The 14859-nt window shown below is 40.8% G+C and overlaps 1 protein-coding gene across 2 annotated transcripts in view; it reads left to right on the forward strand.

Moving 5' to 3' along the window:
- Positions 1–4908: 4908 nt before the first annotated feature.
- Positions 4909–14859, forward strand: part of LOC129749430 (rapamycin-insensitive companion of mTOR) — a 41147-nt gene continuing 31196 nt past the window's right edge. Inside the window, exon 1 of one of the 2 annotated variants that reach the window (XM_055744408.1) lies at positions 4909–5232. In XM_055744408.1, the coding sequence (XP_055600383.1) occupies positions 5178–5232 (55 nt within the window). In that variant the 5' untranslated portion in view covers positions 4909–5177. Of the gene's footprint in view, positions 5233–5307; positions 5887–14859 lie in introns of those variants that run through there. The other variant, XM_055744414.1, reaches the window with a different exon arrangement.

Genomic DNA, 14859 nt, shown 5'->3' on the forward strand with positions numbered 1-14859 from the left:
GCAGAAGCAGGCGGTCGACCGGGGGAAGCAGATTGTCATGACCAAGGTAAGTTATATTTGAGTTTTATCATCCCCAGATTACTAATTCCTCCGTTCTTTCTCGTTTATCCGTCGCACTAGTGCACCACTAGGTGCTGTCAAACTGTTTATTCGGACGGTGTTGCACTGGTTTTGACCTGGTGTTGCACTGCCATCGGGCGGTGTTGCCCCGAAAATTTTGTCAGTGTCGCGGGAGAGCGTGTGAGTGAGCGAGGTAGCAATACACTGGCGACGATTTGTGTTTGTTTTTATCGGGTACAGTGGAACACTCCACGAGTGGAGAAAACAAATACAGTATTAGTGTCTCCCGAAGAAAATGGGAGACGCTGAGACCGTCTCGAGACGAACCGTCTCCTAGTGTGGACTAGGCTTTAATAGGTATTATTCCAAAAAATAAAAGAATAAACAACTTGAAACAAACGGCAAATCTCTAATTGTTTGTTATTTCCGAGAACAAAAACAAATTAAATGAAAGCAAAAAATAAAATAAAATTTGATTACAGGCCCGTAATTTTACAGGAGCTTTTGGTTGATTTGCACACTGATAATTACAGGTCCTTGAATTTTATTTCTTCCTGTATTATTGCGGTAAATATCCTGCTCCTTTTTGTTACAATTCTCGGGCGCTGTATTCAAATTATGATTCAGATCTCGATTAAGATTTTCGAATTAGTTTTGAATAACAAATTTATAATTTTTTCTAAGGTAGATCTGAGATTTGAAAACTTCAGGATCATTAAATGTTTGAAGTTTCATAATCAGATTTCAGCTTTTATAGAATCGTGTTATTATTGTTCCTGGGTAAATTTGGGTGATCTGTGATATATTTTTTTTCTATTTAAGCTATCAGTAAGAAGTGTCTGACTTATTATATTAATTTTTTTTATAGATGTAAAACTCTGTTCCATTTTACTGCTGTTAAACAATATCTTCAAGCCTACTAAAGTTACCCGAGAATTCAAGCCAACTGTCGTCTTCGCACAAAAAGACGTCATTATATTTGCATCGACGGACGAAGAAGTGGACCAGAGAATCGCAGAAAGGGAAATATCTTACGGCAAATTCGGATTTCCGCCAACACCAAAGCTTTTATTTCGCGGAGAAAATGCCTGGACTTTAACCGGTACATTCGAACTGCATTTCAAAGATATCGTGTACCGTATCGACTCGGTTGCTGGTGCAGTAGACGCATTCGTGAAGTTCATTACTGTGTTCGGAATAAATTGTTCACCAGTTTGCAGGCTGGTGTGGAATTTCATCAGATCGTATGTGTACGAAATTCCCGTTGCGGAAAAGTATGAGTGCATAGAAACATTAAGACGTATATTGGATAAGGCATAATGTTTACCTGTTTTGTTCAAAACTGTTGTGTTGAGTTCACATCAGCACTTGCATTTTGCAATCATTTAAAGAAGTTCATAAAACTCCGATAAAATATCGATACAAATGTTCATATAAGAATTGCCAACAAATAGCATCAAACTTTTACACGTTTAAACGCCACGCTATGGCGCACGATGCTTCGTACACTAGTAATAGAAACACAAGTGAAATCATTACACGCAGCCCAGAACATATGAACTCGAGTCAACAATTTGCCACAGCAGTTTGTTCTGAGAACGATGCAACTGATGAAAATAGTCATGCCACCCCGGAAACTCAACGCTATTTATCCACGATTTTGGACATTCAGAAGGGAGCCGTTGAATTCACTCTGGAATTACATAGAGAAAGCAATCTTTCAAGAGTAGACGTAAGAAAAATTCAGTTAGATGTAAGTCGAATGAACAAAAGAATAACGCAGAGAATAGAAGAATTGCTTCCATCCATATCCTGCCCTGCGCAAGTGGAATATGAATTGAAAGGTTATTTGCATAAGCTGGAAAATCCATTTGAATTAATTAGTTCGGATTATCGTTTTTTTAAACGCTTGGAATCTATAAATTTATTCAGGCTGCCAATAACAGTTGCAATAGAAAATGATCAGATTGTCACATGTAACGAAACACACCGTTTTAATGAAAATCTCAACTATTTAGTACGAACTGACATTGAGTTCCAGATAAGATCTTTTTTTAATTGTCCTTCGATACTTGTAAAAACTATAGAAAACACAGTAAAATTAGAAAACTGTGATACCATTAACAGCATTGTAATTGGATTTGTTTGGAAAAATGTGAAATCCAAATATCCAAATGAAACATTGATTCCCGTTTCATTTTTTTGTGATGAATTTGAAATTAACGATTCTCTTAGCTCGCACAATAAGAAACATGTAATAGCTGGCTGTTACTATTCATTTCCAACAATCCCTGAAGAATTTCGATGTAAACTTCGTAACATTTTTCTAGCATCTGCAATAAAAAAAACCGATATTAGTGAAGTAGGTTTGAATAAGTTTTTTAAGTATTTAATAGAAGAGTTCAAAAATATCGAAGCAAATATCATGGTGTTTAGAACCGATGGCAAAATACTCAATGTTCGCTTTGTGTTAGTTCTATTACAAGGAGACAATTTAGCATTACACAAAATGCTACAGTTCATGACATTCAACGCAAATTATTATTGCCGGTTTTGCAAGCGCGATCGCCAAGTTGATACTAAAGAATACCCTGAATACTTACGTACTAAGCAATGTTATACTGAAGATGTCGAAACAAATAGGCCTTCTGAAACAGGCATAAAAACTGATTCTGTTTTTAACAATTTACCCTCGTTTCACGCAGTTGAAAACCTTTCGGTTGACCCAATGCACGATATGTTCAGCGGAGGTGTTTGTAGTTTTGCTCTGATCAATGTTCTTAATTATTTGATATACGAAAAACGGTATTTTTCTTTAAATGAGTTTAATAATAACAAACGGCAATTTTGCAAGGTTGCTTTAGATTCACCATTATCAAGAATGCCGGATTTGGGTGAAATAACTCACCCCAACAAAAAAGGAAAATCCGTTTCTATACGAGCAACAGCAAGTGAAACTAAAGCTTTTATGCATTTTTTTACCCTTATGGTGGGATCCTTCGTTTCACTAGAAGACCCTGTGTGGGAGTTTGTGAAAATTCTTACAAAATTGTCTGATAAGATACTTAGTACATCTTTCACTGAAAATGATATAAATGAATTAAATTTCCTTTGCGCTGAACATCACCGACTTTACAGAGAGTTATTTAAAGAAACTCTTAAACCCAAACAACATTTTCTTTGTCATTACGGAACAGTCATCAGAGCTAGTGGAGCTGTGAATAAATTAATGAATTTTCGATTTGAAGCTAAACATAAGGAATTTAAACAATATTGTAATGTGATGCAATCCAGAAAAAATATTTGTTACACCCTTTGTGTCAAGGCAGGTTTGCAGTTTGCAAATGATTTATTCAAAACAACTTTTTTTCAAAATCCTCCTAACCATTTCGAATGTTGCAATTTAGAAAACAAACTATACTTCAAAATGTTACCTTTACCTTTGCCATTGAAATCTAATAATATTAAAAGTTCACATTCTATGCAGTATAAGGGGACCGAGTTCAAAGCAGGCTTCTACGTCACTTTGACAGAAATTGCGCATATTCAGTTATTCGAAATTGTAGACATACTGACTGATTGTCAAGGTATATATTTAATTTGTGTTGAGTGGACTGTTGGAGGATATAACGATCATTTTGTTGCGTTCGAGGCTACAACAAAAACAGGAAAATACAACATATTAAATATCAGCGATGTAGATGGCCCCGCAATTAAATTGCATTCGTTAGGGAGAAAACAACTGTTCCGTAAGAAAACGGATTTCAATCCATGAATGTTTAAGGTAGTCAATAAGCTTTAAAAGTTGTTCGCAAATGAAGAGAAATGATATGTTGTAAAATAAAATGTATAAAATAATCGATAACTGATTTTTTATTTATTTTTTCATAACCTTCCTTTAAAATACAAAATTGAGTCATAATTAACTAATTAATGATATTTTTAAGCTTCATAGAACCCATTTTGCTACTTTTTAAAATCTATGTGTCTAATTTTTTAAATGATATGTATCGATCTAGCACATTTTATGTTAGGCATTTTATTTTTATGTGTGATTTTAGCTATATGAGTGACACATATTTTTCAACTGGAAAACAAATTGCAAAAATCTATATAGGCTGACACATAGTCTCAATGTGTCGAATTCGTTGAGTGTGGAAAAACCCGAAAAAATGTAACGAAATTGCGAATTTAACTGGTTATTACAAAAAAATCCATCCACAATTTTAATCTGATACAATTTTTTTTTCTTAAAATAAATATCAACAAACATCTACACGCTGCGACATCGTTTGTTTAATTCTGCTCAAAACGGTAGAATTTTTTCAGTGCATGTTTGCTCTCGCCCCTTTCTAGTGAGCAAATTTGGTGATTTTGTCGGTCCCAACGGCATCGGCCCTATTTTGCTCACCTTCATACTAACCCCCGGTGCGGTATGGAAGTGATTAAACTCGTGAGCATTTTCACTTTGCTCGCGATTGCTGCGGATGCCCTAATATTCCGAAATTATTGAAATTTTTATCACAATCATGTTTTAACAAGAGCTTTTTTTCTTTTCCTCTTTTATTTTTTACTGAAAGATTTTGAGATAATTTTTTCCTGTCTTATCCGTAAAAATACAGTTCTACAAAAATACTGTAAAATGTAGAGAAATCAAGACTCTTGGCATCCCAGGTTTTCTAATTAATAAACATCACAATTCTTTTTTTTCCGTGCATTGACTAATCTGCTGCATGGGACTGGCTTAAAAAATTCACCTGAAAGAGCGAGTGAGCAATACAAAACATTCGGTCATCAGCTAATGCCAGACAAAGAAGGGAGATTTCAGTCCGCTGATGACGGATCGCAGAGGTGGCTTCTCCTGCTCGTCCGCGGCGATGCGAATGATGCTCGTCGGTCTCATCGAGTGAAAATCAAATCATCAGCCAGCCTGATCGAATGGGACATTAGCGCGTCGGCCGCGAGCATTTTTACTCTGCGAAAGTTGTGTTGGGAAAATCGCGTTCCGGGCTTGGCACGGGTGAACTAAAATCGGCGATCGGTCGGTTATCGGCGTGGTACCGGAAGTTGTGCTAGTGTTCTGCAAACCAGTGTTAGCGAAGTCCCCCGCGGAAACGATGGCCATGTCCAGCTGGATGATTCGCCATCGGGGCAACCAGCAGCGGCAGCGAAGTAAATATTAATATTTTGGTGTTGATGAATGTTTCCTGGTGGTGCCTAAATAAGGATACAAAAATGTTGCCGACGTAATCGATCCCATTTGGGCGGGGGCCTTCGGAATCCACGAAACAGGTGGAGTGCCGTGAAGTGGGTGCACCGTGGCTCGGGAAAATCGATTTGCCAAAGAGCTCTGAATTCGTGTGTCAGTGTTATTAGGTCATGCATTTTTGCCATCAATGGATGGTTTATTTTTTCTTTTCCCTAAGACCGTTTTAGAATGCTTGGAAAGCGGAGAGGTAGGGGAAGAAGAATTTGGAAACCAGCTACCGGGGAGGCATTTCGTCATATTACATCCGTAATGCGGATGTTTTTTTGGAAAGTATCTTCAAGGCAAATTTTACGGTACCGCAAATGTTGCGTGAACTTCCGGATAGGATGTTTTTCTAAAAATAATTTTGCTTATGTCCTCTACAATTAATTTACTAAACATTCAAAAACTCAATTTTACGTTAATCATAAGAAACAAACATCGGCTGATTTACATTTTCGGAACGCGTTAACCTGCTATAGCTAATCGGTACAAACATTTGGTCTGTTAAAATGAAGCGTAGAAGCAAATGTAAACAAAACTATTCGACAAATTTCAGGCAATGATTTGGAGTAGCCGTAAGTACCAACCATATTTTTTTATAAACTATTTTCCTGTTATCCCGCTTTTTAAAAGTAAGGAATTTTATTCAATGTTGAAATATGAGACTAGCAAACAGATTAAACCTGTTATTTATTTGATCACAAATCCTAAAAACAGCTGAAAACACATAACAAAAATAGACCAAATCTGGCTCAAAAACGATGTGTAAATCTCCTTCGACGTTTAAATTCTCTGAGGTTTAAATATTTCCATTTTCAAAGAAGACAAATTTCATATCCAAAGACGACTAAACTTCTTCGTTTCAAGTCTCTTTAATCAAACAATCAATCAAATTCGACTCGAGATGCATTCAATTGATGCATAATGCCTAATTCTACCAAATTTCTTTTTTTTGAATTTCCTTCTTGCAACTCTATAAGTTACAACCTTAATAATAGTCAGAACAATATTTTATAGGAACTGAACCGAAACGGTTTTTACAAATATATTTACAGCAATACTACTCTATTTTTATTTAATCTAAGCGAATAAAAAAGATACTGCATGGTGAAGGTTCTCGGTTAAGGTCTATGTAAAGGGCGAACACGAAATTATTGCGATTCCGAAAATGGCATGCCAATTTTCTTATAATGTTTAAAATCAAACCAGAATTTTAGGCTGTTTTATACATATTTTTACTTCAAAAATCAAACGGTTAATCGATGGAGCCTTGAGTGTAAAATTGAACGCATTCTCGCTTGATGCCCTCCATCAAAATCTTTACAGTGTCATCCGGTATCAGTTTCTCAGTTTTTTTTCCATTTTCTTAACATGTCCTTCTCGTCTTTGACTGTCTTCTTGCTCTTCCGAAGTTTCCGGCTCATTATTGCCCAGTACTGTTCCACCGGGCGCAGCTCCGGACAGTTTGGTGGGTTCATGTCCATTGGAACAAAAAGAATAGAATTGGCCTCACACCACTCCAGGACACTTTTATAATAGTGACATGATGCCAAGGCACACACTCACTCCTCAGTCCTCAAGAGCAGATGGCCTGCCAAACGAGTAAAGGGTCTCCACGATGAAATTGCTTTAACTTTTTAACCTTTGGGTAGAATTCAATGAAAATTTGGGTGGATTTAGTTCATAGTGCATTGTTTGGTTTTAAAGACCTGTGATCAAAACTCGCGGAAATAAAGTCGAAAGAACAGCTCGTGAGTGATAAAATATTGTGCTCTACGAGAACAAGGATCTCTCGCATCATTCCATCGCTTAAACGTTGGGAATCGTGAATTCCACGGTGTCGCGAGAGATTAAGCGGTTCGAGGAACATATGCCCACCGATCGGAAGCCCAGAAGTGAAGGAAAAAGTATTCCGTACAACACCAAAAATCACAACCGCGTAGTTGAGGCCTTCAGCCGAAACCCGAACGCCTCCGTTCGGGATGCGGCTAAGAAGAAGAAGCTGCACCTTAGCCGAAGTTTTGTCCAGAAGAAGGCCAAATCTAAGGCTGGGCTTCAAACGTTCAAGGTACAAAAGACCCCTAATCGCGACGAGAAGCAGAAGAAATCCGCCGAAACCCGTGCCATGAAGTTGTACCTCAACATGCTGACGAAAGTTGAATGCTGCATCATGGACGACGAAACATATGTGAAAACCGACTCCAAACAGATTTATTTATTATTAAATCCACCTTCGAAACGTCAAAATCAAAATCCTTGGAAAAGCGGTTAAAAGTCTTGATGACGCCAATTATTGCAGAGTTGGCCTCGTAATTGTTTAGTCTAACAGGAACGAAGAGCTGAAGATTCCGATTCCTCAAACCACGAAGTGAAAGCAGATCAGCGACGAAAGACGCACGAGTGGCGGTCCTGCGGGCTTGCAGCGTGTCGATGTCGATCAGGCGGCAGCGGCTTTCGTAGCTGGGAAGTCGAAAAGAATCTTGCCAGTTTATGTATCGAATGGTATACCTCAAAAAACGTCGTTGAATGGCTTCGATGCGATCAGAACCGTTTTGATAATATGGGCACCAAACTGTAGAAGCATATTCAAGGATCGATCGAACCAGATTACAGTAAAGACTCTTCAGGCAATAGATCTCCTTAACACTAGAAAGACCGCACCAGTCAAAATGACTGGTTGGACACTTTGTTTGTTGAATATCTTTCGCATACTTCGCTTTAAAAATTCGCAAAAAATACGACTTTTCATGAATTTTGAATCTCTACAAAACTATGTATTTTTTATTTCACTAGCTCTTTTAGTTAGCGAGAAAAATTTCGCCATGGACACTCGGACCGTGACCAGTCAAAATGACTGGTAAAATTCACAACCCTATAACTCAAACAAGATAAAATTTTTTCGCTTGCTTTTGGTTTCATTTGCAATCTACATTCAAGACAATGAGTCCTAGTTGATTTATGGTTGGTAGAAGTGTGTCATTCGCTATGAAGTTATTGATTTTCGATGCGAAGTCGTGAAGATTTGAAGAAAAAGTTATCGGATTGGCCGCTGTGTGGCGCTTCAAGCACTTGACTCCCAATTTTAATTTAAGATTTAATACATGTCCATTCGAGAAATTGAGTAGTTTCAGGTGATAAATATGTTTTATACTAGACTAGCATGAGTAAAATAATTATGAATTGAGTACTTATTTATTCAAATTTGAAGACGTCAGCTATGAAACTGAATAATTAAAAAGATATTTCAACATGGGTGCACGATATATTCTTATATGTTGGTTATCCACCATGGGTGCACGGATTCGCCTCAGTTTCTGCCCAAGTATGTATTCACTTGCATTCTTAGATTATTAGGCTCGACAAATTTCCAATGCAAGTTCACTTACAGGTATTCCGGCACCCGTGTATATACCTGGCCAGCTGGCAACTGATTGAACATTCTTATTATAAGAGGAAACACATCTTACCTGTCGGCAACTTATGGGGTTTGAACCCAAGAATTTTCTTGTCGATACAAGGAATCGAACCCAGTACGCATACCTATACCAGACTCGTGCCAGCCTATCTGATAGACCACATCGGATGCGGATATTTCAACATAGGTGCACGGAATGGCTGCAAATTCACCGTTGTAAATTATATAGAGTGAAATAGTTTTCAACTTGCTTCAGAACACAACATATTTTTGAGTTAGACATGATAGCAATATTCGTCAATATAAAAACTTTTAAGGAAAAACAAATCAACGTGTACATTTGACAATGTTGATTCATTATTTTTATTTTTACTGTTTTCCGTTGCACGTCTTAACTTGACGCATATAATTCCTAAAATACACTCGGTCCATGATGACTGTTTTCCTATTTCTTGGATGTTGATCAGGTCTTATCAGATAAATATACGATTGCAAAATCCAAAATAAATTTATTATTTGAAGATATAATTAAAATATTTTTTTTCCAGGAATGAAAAAAACGGAACTTAAAATGAAAATCGTTATTTGAATCATTATGTTTCAACATGAGAGACATGGTTTCGACTTTGGTTTAATTAAGATTTGTAGAAATGCTTTTTAAAAATTTGCAAAAAGTCCAATATTTGAGTAAAACGCAGTGAATCCGTGCACCCATAGTGAAAAACCATGTATTAAACACAATTTTTCATTTGCATCAATAAAAGTCTTTATTCTTTACCTTTAGCATGCTAAAAAATTGATTTTGGATGAATAGCGGTGAATCCGTGCACCCATGGTGAATTGCTCTATTTATAGAAAAAATATGCTTCAAAACCTACAATATCAGGTATAATTTATAGGCAATGTGTTGAAAAATTCCAGAGCGATGGATGCTAGAAAACATCTACTAAAACGAAATTGAGGTGAAACCGTGCACCCATGGTCAATATCCATAGCTGTCTAACATGATTTTATAATTAGATTGATAATGTGTTTTAATTTTTTGGTTATTGTTTGAAATATTCATTTTATGACATACACGCATTCGTCAACTATGCTAAAATGAGGTGATTCCGTGCACCCATGGTGAAAAAATATTTCCATTTTATTACAAAAATGATATCGAATAAATAACAAAACAATTTCAAAAGAAAAAAGTTTAAAATATTATGATAGAAAAAATTTTCCCTTTACCAGTCATTTTGACTGGTCACGGTCCGAATAGGTATATTCAATTTGCCGGTCCTTCTAGTGTTAAAGTCCTTCGTCATGCAGAAAAGAAGACCCAGGCTTCTGGAGGCCTTGTCAACGATATAGTTGGTGTGATTCTTAAAATCCAGGATCACACGTGTTGAGCTCGAGAGATTGCATCGTTTCCAAGAAAAAAAAACGGCTGAGCGTCGTTTGCGGGAAAATGATATTACTATGTATTTACTACGGTTTAAAGTCGATTGGCATCACACCAGGAGCCAAAGAGGTTAAACTGGTTCTGCAGGAAGTTCACATCTTCGGAGCCATTGATAGAGTAGTACAGTTTCAAGTCGTCGGCATACGCCAATGTTGGTCCATCGAGGAGTTGCAGCACGTCATTGAAGTAGATTAGGAATACTAACGGCCCTAAATGACTTCCCTGAGGCACGCCTGATGAAGCTAATAACTGCGTGGAAAAACAGTTACCCGTACGAACTGTCAATTTACGTCCAGTTAAGTAGCTGCGCTAGGGCTAGTGAACGATAGACAATGTGCAACTCGAGACCCCATACATCCAACCTTCGGGTAGTGGTCATATCACCTCTTGTCTGCAACTCTGATTCTCTACCTCCCCATGGTGCTAGCTGGGGTGCGAGCAACCTTAGCGGAGATCGGGTACCCAACCCCGGTGGATGCTTTGGTCGCATGCAGACTGAGTCAGGGGGCTCCGTACGCGTCTGTTCTCCATGTCAGGGACGGCGTGCGGAGTGCAACAACGTCCTGGTGGTATTCGGGACCCAAAACAGCAACGGTCCTCCTGCGAGATAGCGGGGTTAGCTGCGGGCCTTGCGAGCCCGTGACTACAAAAAACATTAGCAACAAACAACGAACAACAAATTTCGGATGGAAATCGGCAAACACCCACGCGACGAAAAGGGACTAGCGATTGGAAACTTGGAACATGGAACTGCCGATCTTTAAATTTTGTGGGCAGTACCCACGTGCTCTCCAACGAATTGAAGAGCCGCAAATTCGACATCGTAGCGCTGCAGGAGGTATGCTGGAAGGGCTCCACGGTACGAACGTATCCAGATGGTCGTGCCATCTACCAGAGCTGCGGCAACACACACGAGCTTGGAACAGCTTTTATAGTGATGATAAAGATGCAAAAGCGCGTGATCGGGTGGTGGCCGATCAACTCCCGAATGTGCCGGTTGAGAATCAAGGGCCGGTTCTCCAACATCAGCATCATCAACGTGCACAGCCCTCACCTCGGAAGTACCGGTGACGACAAAGACGAATTTTACGCGCAGCTGGAGCGTGAATACGACCGTTGCCCAAAACATGATATCAAGATCGTCATCGGGGATTTTAACGCTCAGGTCGGCCAGGAGGAGGAATTTAAACCGACAATTGGAAGGTTCAGTGCGCACCAGCTGACCAATGAAAACGGCCTCAGACTTATTGATTTCGCCGCCTCCAAACGAATGGCCGTACGTAGTACCTTTTTCCAGCACCGCCTCCCACACAAGTACACCTGGAGATCACCGTACCAAACGGAAACACAGATCGACCACGTTTTGATTGACAGCCGGCACTTCTCGGACATCATCGACGTCAGATCCTGTCGAGGCGCCAACATCGAGTCGGATCACTATCTGGTGATGGTGAAGATGCGCCCAAAACTCTCCGTAGTGAACAACACACAAAACCGGCGCCCGCCTCGGTTAAATATCGCGCGACTGAAGCAACCTGAGGTCGCGGCAGACTACGCGCAATCGGTCGAAGCAGCGCTGCCGGCAGAGGGCGAGCTTGATGAAGCCCCTCTCGAGGACTGTTGGGATACCATCAAAACAGCCATCAACAGTGCTGCGGAGAACGTCATCGGTTATGTGGAGCGAACTCGACGGAACGACCGGTTCGACGAGGAGTGTAGGAGGGTGATGGACGAAGAGAATGCCGCGCGGGCGGCAATAGTGCAAAGAAGCACCCGTCGAAATGTGGGATGGAACGCAGTGCTGTGTGCGGATTTCGGGTGAATTGTCGAGTTCATTCGAATCGTGCAGGGGGCTTCGACAAGGTGATGGTCTATCCTGCATGATGTTTAACGTGGCGCTAGAAGGTGTTATTCGACGAGCCGTTTGCGAAATGCGGGGCACGATTTTCAACAGATCCAGTCAACTTATCTGCTTTGCCGATGACATTGATATTGTCGGCAGATCATCTGCGGCTGTGGAGGAGATCTACCGCAAACTGAAACGCGAAGCAGGAAGGATTGGGTTGATGATTAATACGTTCAAGACGAAGTACATGCTGGCCTGCGGATCCGAGACCGACCGAACCCGCTTGTCCAGTAATAACAAGGTCACGATCGACGGCGACGAGCTGGAGATAGTCGAAGACTTTGTCTATCTCGGCTCACTGGTGACCGCAGACAATGACACCAGCCGTGAGATCCGGAGGCGAATTATCAGCGGAAGTCGTGCCTACTATGGACTCCACAAGCAACTGCGGTCGAGAAGACTTAGCCCTCGCACGAAGTGTAACCTGTATATGACGGTCATTAGACCGGTTGTTCTCTACGGGCACGAGACATGGATATTGCTCGAGGAGGACCTGCGTACACTCGGAGTATTTGAGCGACGAGTTTTAAGAACCATCTTTGGCGGCGTACAGGAGAACGGAGTGTGGAGGCGAAGGATGAACCACGAGCTCGCGCGACTCTACGGCGAACCCAGTATCCAGAAGGTGGTGAAGGCTGGCCGGATACGCTGGGCGGGACATGTTGCGCGAATGCCGGACGACTGTCCTGCAAAACAGGTGTTCGCTACGAATCCGGTAGGAACAAGACGAGCGGGGGCGCAACGAGCGAGGTGGTTAGACCAAGTGGAGCGTGATCTGGCGAACGTGGGGTGCCCGAGAAATTGGAGAACGGTTGCCATGGACCGAGTGAATTATAGGAATTATGTTCGTCAAGTTATGTCGTGAGACGGTATACTATGTAAATAAAAATAAAATAAATAAGTAGCTGCGCAACCTGCCAAGAAGAGATTCACAAAATCCTAAACGCGCAAGCTTTCCGATGGCAATATCATGGTTCGCCTTGTCGAATGCGGCAGACAGATCGGTTTAGATGGCATCAGTTTGGGATTTCTTTGCAAAACTATCATGCACAAACGAGGTAAAGGTCAGTAAGTTAGTAGTAGTTGAGCGTTGAGGCATAAATCCATGCTGGTCGTTGGAGAGGTTGTGCTTGCAGAACATGAAAATGGGATCTAAAACCACCAATTCGAAAAGTTTGGCTATGGCACACAGAGCTGAAATTCCTCGGAAATTATTGACATCTTTCCTATCTCCCTTTTTATGAACCGCGAACATGTAAGCTTCTGTCCACAGTGAGGGGAGGTGGCCCGGTCAAGCGAAGCTTGAAAGATAAGCAGAACAGGAGTCAGCAAAAAAGGCATAAAACGCTTCAGGAAGGTAGCTGGTATTCCATCCGGGCCCGTAGAGAAGGAGTTTTTGAGCTTAGTGGCTGCTTTAGAGATGATTGTATCCTCGACTGTAATACCGTTTAAAGAAAAGCCCAGTTGCGAAACACTCCTGATGGCACAATTCAGTAGATTGTCGGTAATTGAAGATGTATCAAAGATGCTCGAGAATTTATTGGCAAAGAGATCGCAGATTCCGGAGTCAGAGTTCGCCATGATGCCATCCAGGAACATGCAGGACGGGGTTTCAGATTCATTCCGCTGATTCTGGACGTGATTCCAGAAGAATGTTGGGCTAGTCTTGAGGTTTTGCTGAATTCGACTAAGATGGTTTTGATAGCTACGTCGACTGGCTTTTTTATAGGCGGAGTTGAGTTTGCGATATTCTTCCTTGGTATGCGAAGATTTGCGCTTGTTGTAATTTCGAAGGGCACGCCTTTTTGTCGCTTCCAGTTGTCGTAAAGCTGCTGTAGCCCATGGAGTCCGAGGATTAGCATTGGCGGTGCGTTTCGGCACATGACGGTCGATTACGTAGTTGAGGATGTGCGAGAAAGTTTCGGCTGCAGCATTAGGGTTTGCTAGTTCGAGCTCGGATTCCCAGTCTAGGGTGGCCAGTACGCGAGAAATGATATCGAATTCGGCGTTCTTATAGTCCAAGTAGAAGAGTGTGAGTTTATCAGCGGGGGTACACAATCTAGAGATATTTAATGTAACCAGCAAAGCCGGGTGATGTGGGCCTACTTTAACTTGCGGTGCAGGTGCTGGTTCGATAGTTGGTAAACGGAACCCGTCATTGGCGAAGCAAAAATCAAGCATCCGGCCGTTCTCGTTTACAACACTGTTGATCTGACGTAAGGTTGCTGTACTCAAAGAGTCTAGAATAATGGTCGAAGAAGCCGAAAAAGAAGAGCGTTCAGGATCAGGATACAGAAAGCTATCTTGGCTGGAACACCTTGGCATGTTAAAATCGCCTAAGACGATTATGTCATCTTCTGGAGCGCAGAAAGAGCTTATTTTAGATATGCTGCGTGAGAATGATTCAGCTAAGGTAACATCTCTCGAACGATCAGGAGGCACATATTACGCCAACGTAAAGCTTCCGGTCGCCGAGTTCGATACGGGACCACACTGTAGGATACACATGAAAGAAGGAAAAGAGGGAATGCCTAAAGTTGATGATGCTTGACCAACTGACGAAAGAAACAAATGAGAAATTTTGAAAAAACGGCTTGCTTCGATTTAAGGCGGAACGCGTGGACAAGTTTCCTATAAAAGGAATGGCACCCCAGCAAAATGGTCATTCTAAATTCAGATGTTATAGTGAGAAGATCACATAACGGAGGCACGGAACGAAAGCACCCACTAGAAGACGGTAACAAGGCAAGGATAAACCCTCAGTTCACGACACACACCAT

The sequence above is a fragment of the Uranotaenia lowii genome, chromosome 1, assembly GCF_029784155.1.
Source record: "Uranotaenia lowii strain MFRU-FL chromosome 1, ASM2978415v1, whole genome shotgun sequence".
In the NCBI taxonomy this organism is placed as follows: domain Eukaryota; kingdom Metazoa; phylum Arthropoda; class Insecta; order Diptera; family Culicidae; genus Uranotaenia; species Uranotaenia lowii.